Here is a 22,614-nt window from a genome sequence, read left to right on the forward strand (position 1 = left end):
TTGCTGTCGAATTTTCATTTCAGAATTGAAACCGTTCGTTTCTCCGTCGTGACTTCTTCTTTCTTGTCGAGTTTGGCAGATTTGTAACCATAGATTTCGTCGGCCACCGTATGTCGTAAGTTCTTTGTTTTGGACCTCAACTTCTTCGCTTTCAGACTGTAAGTTCACCCATTTGTTCGATGTATTAGGGTTTCTCTCGATTTGATTAGTATTCTATCGAAATACTTCGGAAGACTCCGAAGATCTTACGGAAGACTTCCCGAAGACTTTTGAAAGACCTCAGAAGATTTTTTGAAGTTTTTGAAGTCTTTGAAGTCTTTCGAAAGTCTTCATAAAGTCTTCCCGAAGTCTTCTGAAGACTTTTTCACGTGTTGCCTCATCATCACTGTCTGCACTAAGTACGTCAAGCTGGATCAATGTCGATTCTTCTCTTGGGCTTCTTCCCAGATGGACCTTCTTTGGACTCCCCTTGTATTTACTTTCCTTTTATTCGGCCGAACCTAACCGACTTTGTCTTTGTTCTTTTCTCTCAAGTTAATGAGTTTTTTGGCATAAGAAAGATGACAAAAAAAGAAAAAAAGTTGAAACTGATTTTGTATAAAAGAAAAAGAGTCGAAACTTATTTTTATGAAAATTTACATGTCTTGAAATGGTGAAAGCGACATATAAAATATTGTAAGTAATTACTGTCTTAGTTTTAATTTATAATTAATTATTTAAATTTTGTTAAATCTTATATATTAAAACAGAACTCACAACCTTGATTCATGTGTGATTTTTTAAAAAATGGGCCTAATGGACCTATTCCTAGAAAGTCATGTTACATTTAATCTCTAATCCTATCATTTAAATTTTGGGTCTACCAGAAATTTTTATTGGGCTATCAATAATTAGATTTAAACAATAGATGATCCTTTGAATTTATAGATAGTATAAATTAAATAGATATAATTTAATATTGTAATATTATACCTCTTTATGTTAAATATTTAATATTTGTCGATGTTAACTTTTAAAATTATAAAGATTTTTTTAAAATAAAAAAAATTATATTATCTAACAGTGACTAATCTATACCAGCTTAAACCAATGAAAACAAATTTTAAACTTTATAGTTTATTTTAAAAATTAAAAAAAAAACTAAATGTTTAATTATTTACTCGATAATATAAATCTATGAAGCGAAAAGTTTAATTTTTTTTTAAACTTTCTAAATTTGTGAAATGTTACAATATCTTTGAATATGACAATAAAACAATATTTTACTACTCTTTATATATATATATAGTTACGATTTTAATAATAATCCGAAAATATCTATATAGAAGAAGATACAAATACATGTGAAAGTTTGAAACAATCTATTCAATGAAAAAAATATACTGTAAACTTATTATGTTTTAAAAATTGATAGAGACACATATATTATAATATATACCAATTTAGAATTGAAAATAAATATTTATATAAAAATAAATGAAAATAAAAATTCACACGGTTGCGCGGATCGAGATCTAGTTTACAGTTTTAAAGCGAAAGAGAAAACAATTTTTTTTTTTAATATTTGAAGAAGAAAAGTCGAAACTGATTTTTAATGAAAACTTAAATGTTTTAAAATGGTGAAAATGACATATACAATATTAAAATTAATCTTTTTGAGAAAGTCTTAAAAACTTTATAGACATATTACAGTTAGGCCGGGCTTTGAAATATAGAGCAAATATATTTTTGGACCAAACTGAACTGAGTTCGAATATTTATGGGTCTCAGATTTTCGGCCGGGCCTAAGGAGACCAGTCCGGTTGAGATCCCTAATATATTTGCTCTATATTTCAGTGGTTGGCTCCTGGTTTGATTTGTTTGAGTTTTTTATATAAAAATAATCTCAGCTAGTCAAATAGAATATCAGTTCGTGTAGTCTATTTAGCTGCTAAAGATGTCTAGTTTGAGAGGTAAATATTACTCCCTCCGTTTCAATATAGATGATGTTTTAGGTGATTATTTTTGTTTCACAATAGATGATGTTTTCACATATCTAGATAACTTTAACTTTATCAAAAATTGTGTAGCCAATTGTGTTTTTATTATTTTTGTTTATAATTAGATAAATTAGTTTTAAATTATATTTTAATGATTTTTTGTTTAGAAAAAATAATTTCTTAATATGTGTGCAAATAACCAAAACTTCATCTATTGTGAAACAGAGGGAGTATAAAATTGTAAGTTTATTTCGAAACTAGGGTGTTCCGGCGCGCAGCGCCGGATTCGGACGTTGTTTTTTCGAATTAAGAATTTGAAGTTCCGAACTAACAATAGATTTTTTTAGTACATGGACGGAGAAATCAGACTTGGAGTCTTTAGCTTTCGATGGATGTTTATGCATTTTGACTCCTGCAGAGTTAAAATGTTAAAAGTTTTTACTAATGGAAGAGAGCCATTTTTTTGGTCTTAAATTACTAAGTGGTGTACTGTCCGTATGTATAACGGTTTTCTTGTTTTCTTCTTTTATGGTTTTATCTTTAACGTTCAGTTGATGGTAGGAGTCAATACATAAGGGCTTAAAGATTATTTTAAGAAAGTAAAGTAAACAATAATAAATCAATTTTTAAAAGTTTTCTTGATAAAATCCAGCTTGGTTTTTATAAAGCAAAGTAAACAATAACATAAACAGAGATTGAAGTTACACGACTTGCATCTCACTCTAACACTAAGCATCCCCAAACCTTTATTTCACTTCATGCTGTTGATGATTAGCTAATACTTTTTATGCATTGTTGTTGTTTCCACGAGAAATCACTTGCTATGTTGTCAATGCTTATCACTGTCTCCGCTTGACAAGGTAGTGGTGTTGAGTCCATTGTGCTTGCTTCATCAATTGTAGCATCAGGGCAACCTGTGGTGTTCTCTGCACATTCAAAAAAGATAATTAGAAATAGTATAAAGCAAAGCAAAGCGGTTGAGTATGGTGAGTAACAGTCCACACATGCTAAGAAAGGCAACAATGCATGATTAGAAGGAAAAGAAGAGAACATACCGTTGTTGAGACCAATGGAGCTCTTTCACACCGGGCAAGAAGCTGAAGTCTGAAGCGATAAGCGACATCGTTGGCAGCTTTGCATCAACATTCAATGCAACAGTTATAAAATAAGCTTTGAGCAAAAAGAGAGTGGTGTCCTTTGAAAATCTGTATGAAGGCAATTGAAATGTCCAAATATGCAGTATTTACAGACCTGCAAAAGGGAGTAAACAGAATGATCAAGAGACAGCAGACTCAGACAAAATGACATCTATAAAATTTATACTTCCGGCTGTATGAAGATTTACCAGAGGATGGATGCAAAGAACGTGCTTATAGGTATCATACATGTCACGTATCCAAAAGGGCTGAAATCCAAATATGAGAAAAAGAAAGATATGATAGAAGAAGAAGTATAGGAAAGAATAAAATAGGCAGGCTTACATTTAGAATGTCATTCTAACAGGTGCGACAACCTGCATTATAGAAGAAGATAAGATACTTATTTACTTGATAATTATACAAAAGGTCAAATACGCCGGATGAGCATGAAGCTTAGAATACCTTGAATACGCAAATAAGAAGGAAGGCCACGAACTTAGAAAATCCCATATGGTTCATAAGTCGGTGTATTTGGGAGATAGAATCCACTGAAAAACAAAATTTTAAAACAATAGACACTAATTAAAGACAGCCTAGAAAAGAAAAAGAAGAAGAACAAACAGCTATAGTCAGTAACACTAAGACATAAGACTTCTGGCTCAAAGCTTTTGAGGCTATGGTTTCATTCGATTCAAATCTCAAATTCTATGGCGTATAAAATCCATGAAAGTGAAATATCCTTGTATAGAATAACACCAGAAGTAAGGAGAAGATATAATCTATCCCATATTCCTTTCTATCCACTTCTCAAAAGCAAATCAAACGCATTAGAGATTTGAAATCGAGAATCACAGTCAGGTCCTAGAAGAAGGATTTCTAACAATACCTCGATTTGGAAAGACGAAGAATCCCTCGACTTTGGTACGAAAGCGCGAATCAGGGAGACCTCGGATAGAAGCCCATTGTTAAGAGTGGTGGGTCTGATAATCGCAGGCTACGATCCCATTTATAAACACGTAAATGCAAAAATTAATGTATCTGAAAGAGGATAGTCGGTAAGTCAAGCCGTTATACAGACAAAGGTAGGAGAAGTGAGATCTGAAGAGTCAAGCCGATTATACTCTGCATGTCAACCGGGAAAACAAACCAAACCCTGTAAAATATGGGCCTCTTTTCTAAAGCTTTAATAGTCCATTCCATTAATCAGATTATAGTTAGCTCAAGTTACAAATCTCCAATGACAAACATTTCAAAATAGTTAAAGAGAGGAGGCCACGTGTCAGTAATTGCCTTATGCTCTATGCTGAGGTGGAAGAAGGAGGAGAGATCATAAGTCAACTTTATTATTAAAGATAACGATATCAATTCTACTAAATTTTTTTTTTTTTTTTGAAACATCAATTCTACTAAAATATCCCCCAAAAAATAAAAGGGTACACAGATGGGCCTCATAAAAGTATTAATGAGACCAATACGATAAATTAAGCCTAAGGACTATTCATTTCGGTGTCTAATTACGGATGTGCCACTCCCCCCCCCCCCGCATCGCGCGAATTAGCTGTTGCAATGGGTACACACGGAGCATCTTCTTCGTTTTACTAGACCACTAAGCCAGCCACTAAACAGCTCAGCAGCTAGGTGGAAAAATGTGTTACTCTCTCTCTTTACAATCTTCAATAGACTTCCGTAATCGCAGCTCCATCAAAATAATCCATGGCGATCGAGCAATCTTCACTTCCAACCTGAAATTCCCGGCGTTAGCCAAGCGAGATCGTCGGGGAAGGTTGTTACTCTGCCGTGGGAGAGGCGTCGGCTCATTGAGATTCCGCGGAGACACTGCCGTGGATCTATGTGGCCTCCCGCGCCATCGATTGAGAGTAGATTGCAGCGATGCTGGCCGTACGCCCCAAGATACGGCGGCGTCGGAGCAACCCAGTTTTTCGGAGTTTATAACTTCGGAGAGAGTGAAAGTGGTGGCGATGCTCGCGCTCGCCCTGGCTCTATGCAATGCGGACCGCGTCGTGATGTCCGTCGCGATTGTGCCTCTCTCGCTTTCTCGAGGATGGAGCAAGTCCTTCTCCGGTATCGTTCAGGTTGACACTTCCAAGAACACTCATACATTGTTCTCGTTGAGTCTCATTCATTCTTGTTTGATTCTTTGATAGTCATCGTTCCTGTGGGGATACCTAATTTCACCAATAGCTGGGGGAACTTTGGTGGACCGTTATGGCGGAAAGGTAATCATGGCGTGGGGAGTAGCTCTGTGGTCCTTGGCTACTTTCCTTACCCCTTGGGCTGCTGATACTTCTTTGTGGGCTCTTCTTGCTGCAAGGGCTATGGTTGGGGTTGCTGAAGGAGTGGCTCTTCCTTGCATGAACAACATGGTTGCAAGGTAGTTTATTTTTTTTATTTTTGTTTCAAATGTGATGCACACATGATTCTGTAACCGGTTAGTTCATAGTGATAGTACCGTTTTTTTCTGTAGATGGTTTCCTCCTACAGAACGTTCTAGGGCCGTTGGTATTGCTATGGCAGGGTTTCAGCTTGGAAATGTAGTTGGACTCATGCTGTCTCCTATTCTCATGTCTCAAGGCGGTATATATGGCCCTTTTGTTATTTTTGGGTTATCCGGTTTCCTATGGATGCTCGTTTGGCTCTCTGCTACGTCAAGTACACCAGATCGACATCCTCAGATTACAAAGTTTGAGCTTGAGTACATAATGCACAAGCAGCAAACATCTACTAAGGACAACAAGCGAAACACGACAGGGGTAATAATTCCTCCTTTTAGACGCCTACTCTCCAAGATGCCGACTTGGGCTGTCATAGTTGGAAATGCCATGCATAGCTGGGTATGTATTCATTCTTGTTTGTTTGAGGAACTGTCTTGATTTTTCTTGTAGATGTGACATTTCATGTAACTGACTTTAAATGGTTGCTTACAGGGATTTTTTGTGCTTCTTTCATGGATGCCCATCTACTTCAATTCTGTAAGGCCTCAGCATCAACAAATTGTAAATGTATTGTTGTTATTTTTTAGTCTTCATGAGTGGTATAACATGTTGCAGGTATATCATGTGAACCTCAAACAAGCTGCTTGGTTTAGTGCCGTCCCGTGGAGTATGATGGCTTTCACAGGATACATTGCTGGTTTTTGGTCGGACTTGTTGATACGACGTGGTACAAGCATCACTCTAACGCGGAAAATCATGCAGGTTTGTGATTTACAAGATTGCATTCTGTTACGAGGTCTCTTGGACTGGAAGAGTTATGCATACATATGAGACTAGTGTTGAAGTCAGTTGCATTTAGGTTTCTTTTGCTGACTGGGGGATTTCATCCTTTGTTTTGGCAGTCCATTGGTTTCATTGGTCCTGGGATTGCTCTCATTGGTTTAACTACAGCAAAACGACCTTTAATAGCATCTGCCTGGCTAAGCTTAGCCGTTGGGCTTAAATCATTCAGCCACTTGGGGTTTCTTATCAATCTTCAGGTAGTCAAGTGTGTGATTCATTCTTTAGTCTACCAATCTTGAGTTTCTCTGACATTTATATTCTCTTGTTTCAGGAAATTGCTCCAGAATATTCCGGTGTGCTACATGGTACACTTTCTAAATCTCCTTCAACACACATTTGGTTTCCAGAGTTCGTTAAATGCAGATAGTTAATTTGTACCATCTTATAAGGAATTAGCCTTAGAATAAATAGGGGATCTCAAACCAGTAGACAAAAGTCGTTTCTGACCGTGTACATCTTGTTAATAGGAATGTGTCTTACTGCTGGGACATTGGCTGCAATAGTTGGTACAGTTGGAGCTGGTTTCTTTGTGGAACTATTGGGATCCTTCCAAGGATTCATCCTTCTTACGGCAATTTTATATCTCCTCTCTGCTCTCTTTTACAACATATATTCAACTGGAGAAAGAGTCAATTTTGATGCAACAGGTACACAGCCCATCTCTTTTTCTCCGGGTTGGGTTATTTGCATACTGTGTTCTCTGTTTCATACATTTTATTGTTCCAGTATTTTGCATAAGTCTAATGGTAAATGTTGGTATTTTGGCAGGGTGAAGGACCACAAAATCCAGTTAATAATAGGTGGTGATGGATCAGCAAGTAGAGAAGCTGAAAACTCTACATAGAGTCAGCTTCTTCTCTCGCAAGTAAGTATCAGGAAAGTGTTGCATCTGCCTTGTATAGAAGAATCTAGAAAATATCTCTCTCTACCTTCTTCTTCTCTACTGGTTCAGTGTTCACGAATAATAGAAACGTTTATGTGAAAAAGTTTGCAAATACAACTGATTCTACACTAATTGATAGTTTAAGTATGAGTTAATACATCTTATCAAACATTTGGCAAGTCTGTGCATAGTTATGTAACACCGTAAAGAAAATAATATTGTCAAGTAGTGTGTAAGTTTGGCAATGTGAACATTCTGAATACATACAACTGACTGGTAAGTAAAGCGACAAATACTTAATTGTATTCGAATTTACAATGCTAGTTTGTAAGTTTTATGAAATAAAGCTGTCTTGAGTAAGCAAATGATCTGCTAAGTTGACCGCTGACGAGGGCATTGTTGAATGTGAACATCACCTTCAGCTAGCCCACGAGTGTATCGGATACAGCGATTTGTCATCTAGAATGATCATTAAACAAACACAAATAATAGATGAAGATTATACACCCAACGATAAGTGAATTGAACCAATGAATGACTAAAAGTTGCACGGAAGTAGAGAAAAAGTGAAGTGTTGCAGGTGTGTAGATCCGTGATTTGGGACCTTGAAGTGCTCATACTTTCCTAACTTCCATACACGTGTACCTCGGGGTGGTAATAATGTCTCACTTCCCTTCATTACTTGTAACCGCCCCGCTACGTTTGGCTTTTTACTCAGATTGGGTTCCCTTTCGTTGCCAAACTGTTGAAAGTAAATCTCCAGAATCTCCTTCTTGATTCCTTTCTTTTTCCTTCTCTCCTTGTTCCATCTAATTTCTTAAAAATTTCTTACTGAATGTCTACACATTCGTCATCAATATTTATTTTGATTAAATATTTAGAAAATGATTTATGGTCCCCCAATACGAAATACAAAGGGTGTTGGTGTTCTTTATACAAAAATAATATTAACGGTGTTGGTAACTAGAAAACAAATAAATGTGGGGCCTTACTACTAGATATTTTTGTGTAAGGATACACTTCTTCGGACACTTCACTCTCTCTCTCTTTTCTTGTGATCCGCACATTTTCAATCCTTAGAGATCTCTTCTGGAAAAAAAAAGGAGAATCAAATCTCCCAAACAAAAACCAAAGAAGCGATTAAAAAAAAAAGATTGAAAAGAAAGTTACGTTTGTCACCTTCTTGTTAAATATCTTCTTCTTCTTCTTCTTCATCTTCCACCGTTCTTTTTATTAAGTATATACTCTTCTCCTCTTGAGCAGATTCTCTATAGTATCTTGTGCTTTATATAAAGCTCTCAAGTGTCCTTTCATCTCTTTACAGATTCCGGTTTGTTTCAGAGAATCGGCGATGGCGAACGCCAATGGTAAGGCTGCGACTGGTGTCCCGGATAAAGTCTCTGAGAAGGCGAACCCGGAGGCTAATGAAGCTACGGAGATCGCCGGGAATATCATCTACCACGCCAAGTACTCTCCGCATTTCTCTCCTTTGAAGTTCGGCCCGGAGCAAGCTCTCTACGCTACGGCGGAGAGCCTTCGCGATCGTCTCATTCAGGTAACAATCAGTGATTTGGTTGTACGAACGAACATGTGGTTGGATTCTGATTAGGGTTGTACAGCTGAGTTAACTGATCTTCATTTTTCACAAAATTGATCCAAAAACAAACACTTTTGATATGAAAGTGCACTTTTGCATTGCAGCTGTGGAATGAGACTTATCTTCATTTTCACAAAGTCGATCCAAAGCAAACCTACTACTTGTCTATGGAGTATCTCCAAGGTCGAGCTTTGACTAACGCCATTGGAAATCTCGACCTTAATGGTCCATATGCTGATGCACTACGCAAGCTTGGTTATGAGCTTGAGGAGATAGCTGAACAGGTCCTCTTTCAATACTTTGAGACACTGATAAATTCTTTTTTATCTCTCCATTGGAGTTGTTTGAGCTTTTATGTTTTGGTTATTTTAGGAGAAAGATGCAGCTCTGGGAAATGGTGGTTTGGGGAGACTCGCCTCGTGTTTCTTGGATTCCATGGCCACCCTCAACTTGCCTGCTTGGGGTTATGGTTTGAGGTACAGACATGGCCTGTTTAAGCAACTTATCACAAAGAAAGGCCAAGAAGAGGTCGCTGAGGACTGGCTTGAGGTAATGATTGTCATAGTTAGTGGGTTCAATGTATCGTTTTTTCTCTGACTGTAACTCTTCCTATTTTGATGGGAACTTGCAGAAGTTCAGTCCGTGGGAAATTGTCAGGCATGATGTTGTCTTCCCTGTCAGATTTTTCGGCCATGTGCAGATAAACCCAGATGGATCGTAAGTATTAGTGTTGCCTCTTATATGACACTACACACCAGTGAAATTCGCTATATAGTAGCTGACTTTTTGTTGAGCTTGATATTAACCATTTCAATGGATTAATTGACCAATTTGCAGAAGGAAGTGGGTAGGCGGTGATGTTGTACAAGCTCTTGCTTATGATGTGCCAATCCCAGGATTCAAAACGAAGAACACAATCAGTCTCCGCCTCTGGGAAGCAAAAGCCAGAGCGGAGGACCTTGACCTTTTTCAGTTCAACGAAGGAGAATATGAATTGGCTGCACAGCTTCATTCTCGTGCTCAACAGGTTATATATAAATTTTCAATTCTTCAAGAACTCCACCTTTTTTTAATTGCCTTGTTTCTTTTTCTCTAACAATGAATTTATGTGTATGCAGATTTGCACAGTATTATATCCAGGGGATGCTACGGAGAATGGGAAGCTATTACGGTTGAAACAGCAGTTCTTTCTCTGCAGTGCTTCGCTTCAGGTTTGTCAATTTGGTTGTAGGTTCCTTTCACATTCTTCATTTTTAAGCCGTATCGTATATTAACTGAAACTACAAGTTAACTAACATAATTTCTTGCAGCTGATTCACTATTATAATATCTTCACAATATGGAAACCTATTGCAGGATATTATATCAAGATTTAACGAGAGGAGCACCGGCGAAGGCAGCCGGAAATGGTCAGAGTTTCCAAGTAAAGTTGCTGTTCAAATGAATGACACACACCCAACTCTTGCAATCCCTGAGCTCATGCGATTGCTAATGGATGACAATGGACTTGGATGGGATGAAGCTTGGGATGTGACATCAAAGTATGACATTTATGCATTTAACCACTCATCTTTGCAGACAAAAATTTCCACTCTTTCTATTGGGACTTACTTTAAAATTTTACAGGACCGTTGCTTACACCAATCACACTGTCCTTCCTGAAGCCTTGGAGAAATGGTCACAATCTTTGATGCGGAAGCTTCTTCCTCGTCATATGGAGATCATAGAAGAAATTGATAAAAGGGTACTTTTCTGAACATTTACAATATTCTTGTTTGTATAATCTGTTGCAATAATTGGACATATACCTTTCTGCAGTTTGTGCAAACCATTCGCAGCACGCGGGTAGATCTCGAGGATAAGCTTTCAAGTTTGAGCATCTTAGATCACAATCCGCAGAAGCCAGTTGTGAGAATGGCTAACTTATGTGTTGTATCGTCGCACACAGTAAGGGGTCCCTCTTTCAAGTTTGAGCCATCTTTCTTCACAATTCGCAGAAACAAATTAGTCGTTTTTTTTTGGTTTCAAGGGGTCATTATGGGGGTGCTTTTGCAGGTGAATGGCGTTGCTCAGCTGCATAGTGATATCTTAAAGGATGAGTTATTCGCCGACTATGTCTCTATTTGGCCAAACAAGTTTCAAAACAAGACTAATGGCATCACACCTCGAAGGTGGCTTCGTTTCTGCAGCCCTGAGCTCAGTGATATAATCACAAAGTGGTTGAAGACTGACAAATGGATCACCGATCTTGACCTATTAACTGGTCTTCGGCAGGTCTGATGTTTATTTACTTGAGAACTAAATCTGCAATGAGGTTTAATCTTATCTTTCTGATGTTATTTTTCTTCTGCTAGTTTGCCGACAATGAAGAACTCCAATCTGAGTGGGCTTCTGCAAAGGAGGCCAATAAGCAACGTTTGGCTCAGTATATAGAGCGTGTGACTGGTGTGAGTATTGATACAAACAGCTTGTTTGACATACAAGTTAAACGTATCCACGAATACAAGAGGCAGCTTATGAACATTCTCGGAGTAATATACAGATTCAAGAAACTAAAGGTATAGTTGGCTTAACTATCTTTCCGGATTTGGTTTTAGTTGTGACCTTAAGGAAGAAAAATTCAAAAAAATGTTTAAGAAACTTCAGGATAATCCCTTTCCTTTGGGCAAAATTTTTCAAAACAGAAATCTTAAGTTTCCTATACGTTAAAGCTCAAAAAGCTTCATTGATGCCTTAACTGAAGAGACAGATCTAATATTAAGCAATGTATGTAATACTTGTACGACATTATTTTCTGCAACTGAATGTTACAGGAGATGAAGCCTGAGGAAAGGAAGAAAACAACTCCTCGTACTGTCATGATTGGGGGTAAAGCCTTTGCAACCTATACAAACGCAAAACGGATTGTGAAGCTAGTGAATGATGTGGGCGACGTTGTTAACAGCGATCCAGAGGTCAACGAATACCTGAAGGTGAGTCATCTTAGAAACGTTTTACATGCAACTCAAAGGTAGCTAAGCACGATGCTTGCTTGCTTGATAATGATTGCGTGCCTGAGAATGCTATTGATCTGTTAAATGTCAATATAACACATGTTTGCGTCTCTTCTGGTTAAGTCTTAGTGCTACAAGACACTCCTTTCCGAGAGTGAAGCGTTCTTACCGTAGCCATGCGGATACAAATGCAATGAATCGCTGTTGCTCCTTTTATTGTTCTGAACATGTTTTTTTTTTTCTGAAGTAACTATAAATGATGATTTGCATCACCAGGTTGTATTTGTTCCAAACTACAATGTGACTGTAGCAGAGATGCTTATACCCGGAAGTGAGCTATCTCAGCACATCAGCACAGCAGGCATGGAGGCAAGTGGTACAAGCAATATGAAATTCGCTCTCAATGGTTGCCTTATCATCGGAACACTTGATGGGGCTAATGTGGAGATAAGAGAGGAGATTGGCGAAGAAAATTTCTTTCTTTTTGGTGCAACAGCCGATCAGGTCCCTCGTCTGCGTAAAGAAAGAGAAGACGGACTCGTATGTTGCTCTCTCCCTTTCTCCTCTACAGATTTTTTTTTCTCATTGGATCAACCAATACCATGAAGAGTCTTAAAATGAAATCATCATATGCTTCTGCATTTCCTCTGACATGAAACGTTTTTGTGCCTGTCCACACTTAACAGTTCAAACCGGATCCTCGATTTGAAGAGGCGAAGCAGTTTGCCAAAAGTGGAGTATTTGGAACCTACGACTATGGTCCGCTCCTTGATTCTCTTGAGGGAAACACAGGTTATGGACGTGGTGATTACTTCCTGGTTGGGTATGACTTTGCGAGCTACATGGATGCTCAGGCCAAAGTTGATGAAGCTTACAAGTAAGTCCATCTCTTTAACATTTGTAAGATTAGTGTCTGCAGAATCAAGTTGATGAATACTCAACTTCTTTAATGTGAAAATATTACCATCATGTGTCGTGACAGGGACCGGAAGAGGTGGCTGAAGATGTCGATAATGAGCACAGCCGGATCAGGAAAGTTCAGCAGCGACCGGACAATAGCTCAGTATGCCAAAGAGATTTGGAACATTGAGGCATGCCCTGTTCCTTAATTCCTTATATCGTAGCCACAAACTCTGCCTTTTACCATGGCCTCTCTACATCCACACAGCTCCAAAGTCAATATATATCTATATAGATCTCATAACTGAATAAGTAATAAACCTTTTCGTATTTATATGGTCATTATGTTTTGCATAAGTCAAATGTTTGTTCAAGTAAAACGTGGTTCAGTAAGTAATTTGAGTACATTCTGAATTATTTTGTCCCAGTTAACTCGTGCGGCTCATATTATTCAGTTATCCAACAATTGAAATCGTGCAAATTGTAGACAGTGATGGACCAAAACTTTCATGTAAATTCAGCATTCGTCAAGTAAACGATGCATCCAGCAATCAAAATTAACAAAGGAAAAACCCAACAAGGACTGTCACTTTATGAACTCCAAAACAGTTGAAACCAGTTGAGTTTGATGCTTGGTATAACCATGATCAGCTTTTTTCACAATCTCGAGCTTGTGGTTGGGTATGATCTTTGCAAACTCCTCGGCATCTGGAACTGGTACCACCTTATCACCCGAACCATGAACCGTCAAGACTCTGACTTGTTTGTCAATCTTGAGACAAGCTTCATGCATATCCGTCTCTAACCTCTCCATTAAACTCTCTTCAGTAACGAGAACTCAGATTTGCCTTCTTTAGCATCGATGAAACCTTGTTCCTTGATTCTCTCGAGATAACCATCACCAAGACGTATTCCTTTCTTCAGATCATAACGTCCAGATATATTGACTACATTGCGGACGTTACCATCATTGCAATACTTGGAGGCGTAGAGGAGCACCACGTTACCTCCTCTACTGTGTCCGATAGTGCTCGATGACAGAGCGTAGATCATCAGCTTCGTACTTGTAGTTACCGTAGTTGAAACCGCCTTCGCTCTCTCCGTTTCCAGAGAAATCAAAACGAAAAGCGCTGATCCCTTCTTTCTCTAGAGCAGCAGCCACATTCTTGAGGATTGCGTTGTTCTTGTCAGATTTGAATCCGTGGCATAAGACCACGACTTCTCTTGAACCAGTTTCGTGAAGCAGACCAACGAGCTTCTCGTTGTGGCTGTTCTGAATCTCCCTCTTCTGTTGTTATTGCGCACATGCTGAGTTTCCCTCGGGAGATGGATCCATTCTCAGTTTCTTTGGCGTTGAAGAAAGAGATTTAGGGCCATTGGTTCAAACGCAGCGATTGCGGTTACGGAAGTTTGTGGAAGCGGGCGGTCGTGGTTTCTAACAGTTTTAAAAGATTTGTAAAACTGGTATTGCGGTTAAAAATTGGTGCGTTTACGGGTGACTTATGACTGGTTAACTACCAAATGCGGTAACAGTCAAATAATAAATTAACAATATTTACATTTAATATAATTATAAAAATATCAAAAATCATAAAATTATAATAAATATAAAATTTATATTTAGAAAGTTATAATTTTAATTTTTGAAAATTTATTGAAATTGTTTTTATTATAAATTTTATAATATTAATTAAAATAGAATAGATATATTTTAATATTTTCATAATTTCAATTTTAAATTTTTTATTAGATATTTTAAATTTTGTATATATATTGTTTTAAAAAATAGAATAAAATTTTATCATCCCGTAACCGTCCGCAACCGCAAACGCTAGCTGGAGTCAGCTTTTGAATTTATGAGATTCAGAGCGGTTTGAAGTAGAACAATTTGAGTGATTATTGCAAACCGCCGACAACCGCTACCAACCGCAAAAGCTGCGTTTGCGGGTGGTAGCGGAAAAACCAGTCGCCCTCTTAGGGCTGGTTCAAAAGCAAGGTTGGGATTGCGGGATTTTGCGGATGCAGGTGATTGTGGTTTCTAGCGGTTTTAAGAGATTTGTATGACTAGTTATGATTGGTAAGTACTAAATGCATCATTAGTTAAATAATAAATGAACAATATTTACATTTTATATAATTATAAGAATATCAAAAATCACAAACATTATAATAAATATAGACATTATATTCAGAAAGTTATAGTTTTAAATTTTTAAAAATTATAGAAAATATATTTTTAAAAAATTTATAATATTAAGTAAAAATAATAGATATATTTTAGTATTTTATAATTTCAATTTAAATTTTTTATTGAATATTTTTATATTTGTATTTTTATATTTTTTTTTAAAAGAAATTTTTTTTATCATTTCGCAACCGTCCATAACCGCAAACGCTAGTTGGAACCAATTTTTAAATTTATGAGGTTTAGAGCGATCCGACTGATTGTTGCAAAACGCCATAGCAACCCGCAAAAGGACCGCATATGTTGAGGATTAAACAAATAAATAAACGGCACGGCGTTTAGGGCACGGTGGAACAATCCGAATCTATATTTTAATTGGGGTTTACATTCTGAGGCAAAAGAATTCAATTGCAATTGGGCCTACGTGGGTCTATTTTAGAGCCCATCAGAGATAAAGACAAGAAGCGCTTCTCATTAGTAACAATGAAACGGCAGGGCGTTTTGGAACTCCACTGGAGATAAAGGGGTGGGTTGTTCATAAACAACCTTTCACCGGATCCTCCCTCCCTGGCACACCGTTCGCTGATTTAAACAAAGACGGCGAGAAAGAAAAGGGGAATGCGAAGTAGATTACTGAACAGAGAATGAACAAAGTCGAAGCAGCTAACGAGCTCGCCTTCCGGGTCGGAATCTCCGGTCATGGCGGTCACCTCCGCGTCGAGCCTCTGTACACGGAGGAGAGCGACGGCGCAGTGAACTCACTTCCCGATTTCGTCTCCGTGAGTATTCTTTCCGATTGCTTTGATTTTCCGAGACTCAATCGTGTCAAAATTAGGCTACTGAATTCTGAAAATTAGTTGATTTTTGCTAATAACTATGCGTCTGACTTTGTATGTGTATTTGGTCTCTGTCAATAGGTCTTACTGTGATTGAACTTAGTAGTGTTTGTTGATTAGTGAACTGTTAAATGTGTGAATACAAGTAACCAAATTTCCTGATTCTTTTTTTTTTCATATGGCGTGGGGGATCGTTGTAGATTCTTGCTCAGATACTCATTTATTTTTCCCTATTATGGTGTGTTCTCAGCCTCCTGCATTTGCTAAGGAATCAAAAGAATCGATAAAGGAACATATCGAGGAGAAATATCTCCTCCCAAGACTGGAACCTCAGCAGTTTTCTGCTGAAAACGCTCAGAATCAGTGGGATTTTGATTGGTTTGCTAGGGTTAAGGTTCCTCTTCAACCTTCTTTGGCCAGGTCCGTCCTAGTTCCAACTTGGGAATTGCCATTCAGGCGTCAGAAAAACGGAAGATGGGAGCCAAAGTCAGTGGAGGTAAACTCATTTTCTTCCTTTATCCATGAGTCACAACTTTCTTGGTAGAAAGAATGACCAGCTGTTAGACTTCTGTTTCTGACTCTAGTTGGAGAAATGGATTGTCATATTCTCTTAGGTGGATTTATCACAACAAATGTACGGAGATCAAGATTCTGGATTTTTCCCTAGAATGGTGGGACCTCCAAAGGATTTTCTCAGAGGCAGCGCCAATAATCGCCCTTTCCGTCCAGGTGGCTTGGAGGATTCACAGTCTTCAGAGAGAATCCTTCCAGATGGTGTATGTGATGGCCAATGGGTACAGGAATTGCTCAACGGAGGTCCTCCTCTGAACGTTCCTCCTAGTTTCAAGCAGAGTCTAGATCTTGGACATCTCATGGTATCTTATATTATCACCATCTTATGTTATCATTCATTAAATTCACATATGATTTAGTGTGGATTGATTCATCCTGTTTTCCTTTGAAGCCATATCCCCAAACATGGAAAGTTTATGAGGATCAGAGTTCACATGGAAATGCTTCAGATGATAAGCCGGTATGTGGATCAATTTCGTTGGTATATGTGAACTTCCTTTTTTACATTTGGTTGTAGTGATAAATTCGTTTTTACTAAATTTGTGTTGGTGATATTCTCAGAGCAAGTTGTCTATACAATTTGATGATCTATTCAAGACGGTTTTGGAAGAAGATACTGTCTTCGAACTTGATGGAGATGGTGCGTGACACCAGTTATACTTTATACCTTTATCTTCATTTGCCTTTAAATTTTTTCTGATAACGAAAACTGTCATGAAGATCGCTCGGCAGGATCTGAGTCTCCAAAAGCAGAAACTGAACCTGAACCAGAAGCGATCAAAGGTGGAGAACCCAGCAAGGGGACAGATACTGACGTCACCGTGCTGGATGAGATTTTGTCATCAGCTAAAACAGCAATAACGTCGGATGAAGCAATTGCTGGGAACAGTGGTAAACAATTACGGAAAGAGGTAACAAAGCGGATTCTGCATCTGGAGATTTCAGTTTCCCTCCCGTCAACATGATTTATAGTTTGCTCTTCTTTTAGGGATGGGCTACTAAAGGAGATAGCCAAGACATTGCAGACCGGTTCCATGAGCTTGTTCCTGACATGGCAATGGAGTTCCCTTTCGAATTGGACATCTTTCAAAAGGAGGTACTTCCCTTGGCTATTTTTAGTTTGCGGATTTTGAGGAACATGCTAGGTTTCCTGTTATATGTGAATTGTCAGTAAATAACCGAGTGTCTTATGCCTACAGGCTATCTGTTGTTTAGAAAAGGGGGAGTCTGTTTTTGTAGCAGCCCATACATCAGCAGGGAAGACAGTTGTTGCAGAATATGCATTCGCTTTGGCCACCAAGGTAGAGAATTCTATCGTGTTTTTATTATTATATTCTTTGCTCTGACTGATTAATGTCCCTCTCTTCAGCATTGTACACGAGCTGTTTATACTGCCCCAATTAAAACCATCAGCAACCAAAAATACAGAGACTTTTGTGGGAAGTTTGATGTAGGACTTCTCACGGGTGATGTTAGCATAAGGCCAGAGGCATCTTGTCTGATTATGACTACAGAAATATTAAGGTCAATGCTGTACCGCGGTGCTGATATCATACGTGATATAGAATGGGTAAAACAGCTTTCTGATGTTAAATTTTTTTCTAATTTTGTATTGTGCTTATATATTTCTATTTCGTAACAGCCTTTGTGGTTCTTTGTGAAGGTCAATCATGTTTTATTGTTGCTGTTCCTTTGACTGGCAGGTTGTATTTGATGAAGTTCACTATGTCAATGACGTAGAGAGAGGTGTTGTTTGGGAAGAAGTCATCATCATGTTGCCAAGGCATATAAATTTTGTCCTTCTTTCTGCAACGGTACTTATTGTTACTTTTATGTTTGTGCGTTTAAAAAATATGGTTCTTTAGAAGTGTTACTTGTGTTTACCATGCACTATTTTCTCAATTTCTAACATTTACGGAGATTCAATCCAACTATAAACTTCACTCAGTTTTTAGTTGCAATATATATTTGTTTTTCTAGCATTTAGTCACTGTTCTCCATTCTGCCTTTTTTTCCAATGAGCTTCTCCTCCTTACTTCATTGCAACTAACAACAGGCAGTGCTAAATTTTAATTGCTTATAGGTGCCTAACACATTTGAATTTGCTGATTGGATTGGCCGAACAAAACAAAAAGAGATACGTGTTACTGGGTGAGATTTATTGTACCCTGGTAAATTAATTGTGAACAATCTAGCTATTCATGAAAATCTTAAATTTCATAATTTTGTGGGTTTTGTTTTCAGCACAACAAAAAGACCAGTTCCTCTAGAGCATTGCCTATTTTATTCTGGCGAACTATACAAAGTATGTGAGAATGAAGTTTTTATATCTAAAGGGATAAAGGATGCTAAAGATACACACAAGAAGAAGAATTCAAGTGCAGTTAGTGTCGGTCCTAAACAGCACGCGGGATCTTCAGCTCATCAGGATGGGAACAAATCTCAGAAACATGAAGCTCACTCTCGTGGCAAGCAGAATAAACATTCAAATGTAAAAGATTTGGCAAAGTCCTCTTACGGTGGTAACGGCCAGAACAATGGGGCATTTAGACGATCAGCAGCTTCAAATTGGTTGCTGCTTATCAACAAGCTCTCAAAGAAGTCCCTATTACCTGTATGTTATATGTCACTTATGTTTTCTCTATGGTTATGAGGTGTATATTCAATCCTATCTGGAGTTTGTTTACTAACCTTTGGATATTACGTTTCCTACTAGGTGGTTGTCTTCTGTTTCTCAAAGAATTATTGCGATAGGTGTGCTGACGCTTTGACTGGGACTGATCTTACTACTAGTTCTGAGAAAAGTGAAATCCGCGTCTTCTGCGATAAAGCTTTTTCGAGATTAAAAGGGTCTGATCGGAATTTACCTCAGGTTGGTTATCTTACGAATTTCCCGTCTTTTCACATTTTAAATTTAGAGAGGTACCTTTATTCGTGCTCATGAACTGTTGGGGTTACACATTTTAAAGGTCCTCAGAGTCCAAAGCCTACTTCATAGAGGAATCGGTGTTCATCATGCTGGGCTGCTTCCAATAGTAAAGGAAGTTGTTGAAATGCTCTTTTGCCGTGGTGTCATTAAGGTAAGCTTAGTATTTTTCGTGCTGCCACATTTGACGTCATATTGCGACTTTTTCATTATTTTTATAATCTCTTCCGGCAATTGGTCGTTTGTCATATTTCTACAGGTGCTATTTTCAACGGAGACATTCGCTATGGGGGTTAATGCTCCGGCTAGAACGGTGAGGCTTCTCTGTTTTTTTCTTCTTGCGGATGTGAATTTAGTGTTACAATGTTAAGTGGCTTATTCTTTACAACATACCGTATTATATGGATTGTCATATGACATTTGTTAGGAGAAGAGTTTAATATTATATCTGAGTTGTTGAAAATGTCATTCCAAGTTATTGTCTCCAGTGTGTTGGAATTTCTTTAACAAATGTGGTATTCACAAATCTCCTGAATGAATTTTCCTGCAACTTACTTTTCTATGATTTACGCTACAGGTTGTTTTCGATGCTTTGAGGAAGTTTGATGGAAAGGAATTCAGATCATTACTTCCTGGAGAGTACACTCAAATGGCAGGGCGTGCTGGCAGAAGAGGACTTGACAAAACTGGCACAGTTGTTGTCATGTGTCGCGATGAAGTTCCAGATGAAAGTGATCTGAGGCGTATAATTGTTGGAAGCGCAACAAGACTAGAATCTCAGTTCCGATTAACCTACATAATGATCCTCCATCTTTTACGCGTTGAAGAATTGAAGGTATCTTAATGTCTGGACCATTGATCTACCATCTCATTTAGTTGCATGCCTGTAGTTCCCATGGATTTCCAGCCCAGTGACCTTGGCAGTGCACGTGTTTTGGTACCGAGTCTTGCATTGGACTTTTTCTAACTTGTCATTTTTTCAAATTGCAAGGTGGAGGACATGCTGAAAAGAAGTTTTGCTGAATTCCATGCTCAAAAGAAGCTGCCGGAGAAGCAACAACTTCTCATGCTGAAACGTTCTCTACCAGTCAAAACTATTGAGTAAGGCGAATCCCTTATCTTATGGATACTAGAAAGACTGCAAAACTACTTAACGTCTTTATATGTATAGCACTAATATGTGTAGTATCCTTAAAAATGTTAAAAAATCCAATTATTCTAACGTTTTGTTTGTGTCACCTCTGTATTCAACTCCAGATTGTTTTATGGATAAACGTATTGCTTTGTGCGTGTAGATGTATTAAAGGTGAACCAGCAATTGAAGATTACTATGAGATGTATATGGAAGCAAACGAATGTAACAGCAAAATGTCGGAAGCAGTCATGCAATCTCCTAATACCCAGCAACATCTTGTACCCGGAAGAGTAGTGGTCATGAAATCTGAAACGGTGAGGCCCAGTCTCCACCTCTCTTTTCTCTGGTTCATAATTTATGTTTCTCATTTGTGTAATTTTACAGGGCATAGACAATTTACTTGGAGTCGTACTGAAGGGACTTTCAAACAGACAATATGTTGTTTTGGTGATAAAATCTGAAATTCCACCACCAGAGAAAAATATGGTCAGCATTGGCAAGAAAAGCTCAGATCCCTCTCAAGGTTTCTTTATCGCGCCCAAGTCAAAACGTGGTTTTGAGGATGACTATTATTCGACGTCCAGCTCTAGAAAAGGTACCGGTGTTATCAAGATAGAGCTCCCGTACCATGGAGTTGCTGCTGGTGTAGGGTACGAGGTCAGAGCGTTTGATAACAAAGAATTCTTGTGTATATGCGTTAGCAAGATAAAGATTGATCAGGTGCGTCTACTCGAGGATGGGAACAAGGCAGCTTTTTCTCAGACGGTTCAACAGCTTTTGGATCTGAAATCAGACGGAAACAAGTTTCCTCCTGCTCTAGACCCAGTTAAAGGTTTTCTCAATTAAATTCTAGCCCCCGGATCATTCTTTCTGGCTGGAAATTCATTTCTCTCATAAACTCATTTGATAATTCTGTTTCAGATTTGAAGCTGAAAGATGCTGAGCTTGTGGAAACTTACTATAAATGGACCAGCTTGTTACAAAAGATGTCCATGAATAAGTGTCACGGTTGTGTCAAATTGGATGAGCACATGAAGCTAGCTAGGGAGATTAGGAAGCATAAGAAAGATCTCAAAGATCTCGAATTCCAAATGTCCGATGAAGCCCTGTTACAGATGCCTGCGTTTCAGGGCAGGGTACGGTTAAATGAGAAGTTCATCTTTGTTTCCTTCTTGTATGATGGATTCGAGTAACACGAAGAGCTCTAAACTTTTCTTGCAGATCGATGTTCTGAAGAAAATTGGGTGTATAGATGATGACCTCGTCGTCCAAATCAAAGGCCGTGTCGCTTGCGAGATGAACTCTGGGGAAGAATTGATCTGTACAGTATGCCTGTTCGAGAATCAGTTTGAAGAGTTGGAACCAGAAGAAGCAGTGGCTATAATGTCTGCCTTTGTCTTCCAACAGAAAAACACTTCGGCGCCTTCACTTACTCCCAAACTGGCCAAGGCTAAGCAAAGGTGTGTTACGATCACACTCTTTCCCGTCATGATATAATCAGTTTAGTAATTGACCCTCTTGGGACAGAGTCTATGATACAGCAATCAAACTTGGTGAGCTTCAAGCTCATTACAACTTACAAATCGACCCTGAGGAGTATGCACAGGAGAATCTCAAGTTTGGTCTGGTCGAAGTGGTTTATGAATGGGCAAAGGTCTGTTAACCAGACAATCTTTCTTATTACATTCCGCTGTTTCCACATCTTACTGGAACATGTCGTATGATTTTGATATCTTTGCAGGGAACTCCATTTGCAGAGATATGTGAATTGACAGATGTCCCGGAAGGTCTGATAGTTCGGACCATTGTGAGATTAGACGAGACGTGCCGGGAGTTCAAGAACGCAGCCGCCATTATGGGGAACTCAGCGTTACACAAGAAAATGGATTCGGCTTCGAACGCGATAAAACGCGACATCGTGTTTGCAGCTAGTCTGTATGTGACTGGAGTGTAAGATTTGATTCATGTTAGCTGACCAGACACCTTTTCACTTAAAAGCTGAAAGTGAAATATTCCGTTGTGTATTATTGTCGTCTAAGCTATAAAACTCCTGCAGAATCACTAAATATTTATCCGTTTTCTTAGAATAGTAGAAAGTCATTTTATCATTAATACAAAAATATTATCAAAACTTTTCGGATTGTTACATTATTTTAACGCAGAATTTGTAAT

At 38.2% G+C, this 22,614-nt stretch overlaps 3 protein-coding genes, 1 long non-coding RNA gene and 1 pseudogene across 9 annotated transcripts; 3 read left to right on the forward strand and 2 right to left on the reverse strand.

The window, feature by feature from the left end:
- Nucleotides 1-2,474: 2,474 nt before the first annotated feature.
- On the reverse strand, nt 2,475-4,541 carry LOC106373265. The gene is made up of 6 exons (XR_001274809.3): nt 4,005-4,541; nt 3,581-3,666; nt 3,461-3,492; nt 3,325-3,384; nt 3,035-3,230; nt 2,475-2,905 (listed from the first exon to the last, which is right to left on the reverse strand). It is a non-coding gene; the product is annotated as an uncharacterized LOC106373265 (long non-coding RNA).
- A 117-nt stretch (nt 4,542-4,658) lies between these two features.
- On the forward strand, nt 4,659-7,429 carry LOC106347566 (probable anion transporter 4, chloroplastic). Its single transcript, XM_013787138.3, has 9 exons — nt 4,659-5,211; nt 5,284-5,510; nt 5,604-5,970; nt 6,064-6,108; nt 6,187-6,333; nt 6,474-6,611; nt 6,686-6,719; nt 6,882-7,061; nt 7,183-7,429. Exons 1-9 carry the CDS (start codon nt 4,765-4,767, stop codon nt 7,185-7,187), a joined length of 1,590 nt encoding a protein of 529 aa, XP_013642592.2. The 5' UTR covers nt 4,659-4,764; the 3' UTR covers nt 7,188-7,429.
- An 876-nt stretch (nt 7,430-8,305) lies between these two features.
- LOC106347565 (alpha-glucan phosphorylase 2, cytosolic-like) lies at nt 8,306-13,204 on the forward strand. Of its 4 annotated transcripts, XM_013787136.2 has the most exons (16): nt 8,306-8,534; nt 8,622-8,852; nt 8,999-9,178; nt 9,267-9,443; nt 9,526-9,611; nt 9,732-9,921; nt 10,013-10,105; nt 10,251-10,435; nt 10,521-10,638; nt 10,713-10,841; nt 10,950-11,168; nt 11,249-11,452; nt 11,708-11,866; nt 12,164-12,427; nt 12,574-12,764; nt 12,870-13,204. In XM_013787136.2, the coding sequence occupies exons 2-16, from the start codon at nt 8,649-8,651 to the stop codon at nt 12,994-12,996; spliced, it is 2,526 nt and encodes an 841-aa protein (XP_013642590.2). In that variant the 5' UTR covers nt 8,306-8,534; nt 8,622-8,648; the 3' UTR covers nt 12,997-13,204. The 4 variants fall into 4 exon arrangements, with proteins under 4 accessions (XP_013642590.2, XP_048638644.1, XP_013642591.2 ...); XM_048782687.1 differs by having other exon boundaries at nt 8,381-8,852; XM_013787137.3 differs by lacking the exon at nt 12,164-12,427 and having other exon boundaries at nt 8,381-8,852.
- A 78-nt stretch (nt 13,205-13,282) lies between these two features.
- LOC125610323 lies at nt 13,283-14,384 on the reverse strand (annotated as a pseudogene).
- Nucleotides 14,385-15,467: 1,083 nt separating this feature from the next.
- LOC106347561 (DExH-box ATP-dependent RNA helicase DExH11) lies at nt 15,468-22,575 on the forward strand. 3 transcript variants are annotated; one of them, XR_007340409.1, is made up of 24 exons: nt 15,468-15,751; nt 16,059-16,304; nt 16,423-16,683; nt 16,773-16,841; nt 16,943-17,021; nt 17,102-17,292; nt 17,370-17,477; nt 17,581-17,682; nt 17,751-17,951; nt 18,085-18,195; nt 18,465-18,532; nt 18,626-18,995; nt 19,098-19,253; nt 19,351-19,461; nt 19,567-19,620; nt 19,885-20,142; nt 20,299-20,408; nt 20,603-20,756; nt 20,827-21,274; nt 21,364-21,578; nt 21,664-21,902; nt 21,970-22,096; nt 22,184-22,450; nt 22,528-22,575. XR_007340409.1 is itself a non-coding variant. In XM_048782689.1 (23 exons), the coding sequence occupies exons 1-23, from the start codon at nt 15,617-15,619 to the stop codon at nt 22,394-22,396; spliced, it is 4,026 nt and encodes a 1,341-aa protein (XP_048638646.1). In that variant the 5' UTR covers nt 15,468-15,616; the 3' UTR covers nt 22,397-22,575. The 3 variants fall into 3 exon arrangements, 2 of the variants coding, with proteins under 2 accessions (XP_048638646.1, XP_048638647.1); XM_048782689.1 differs by having other exon boundaries at nt 22,184-22,575; XM_048782690.1 differs by lacking the exon at nt 15,468-15,751 and having other exon boundaries at nt 16,064-16,304; nt 16,393-16,683; nt 22,184-22,575.
- Nucleotides 22,576-22,614: the final 39 nt, after the last annotated feature.

The sequence above is a fragment of the Brassica napus genome, chromosome A6 (assembly GCF_020379485.1).
Source record: "Brassica napus cultivar Da-Ae chromosome A6, Da-Ae, whole genome shotgun sequence".
Lineage (NCBI taxonomy): Eukaryota > Viridiplantae > Streptophyta > Magnoliopsida > Brassicales > Brassicaceae > Brassica > Brassica napus.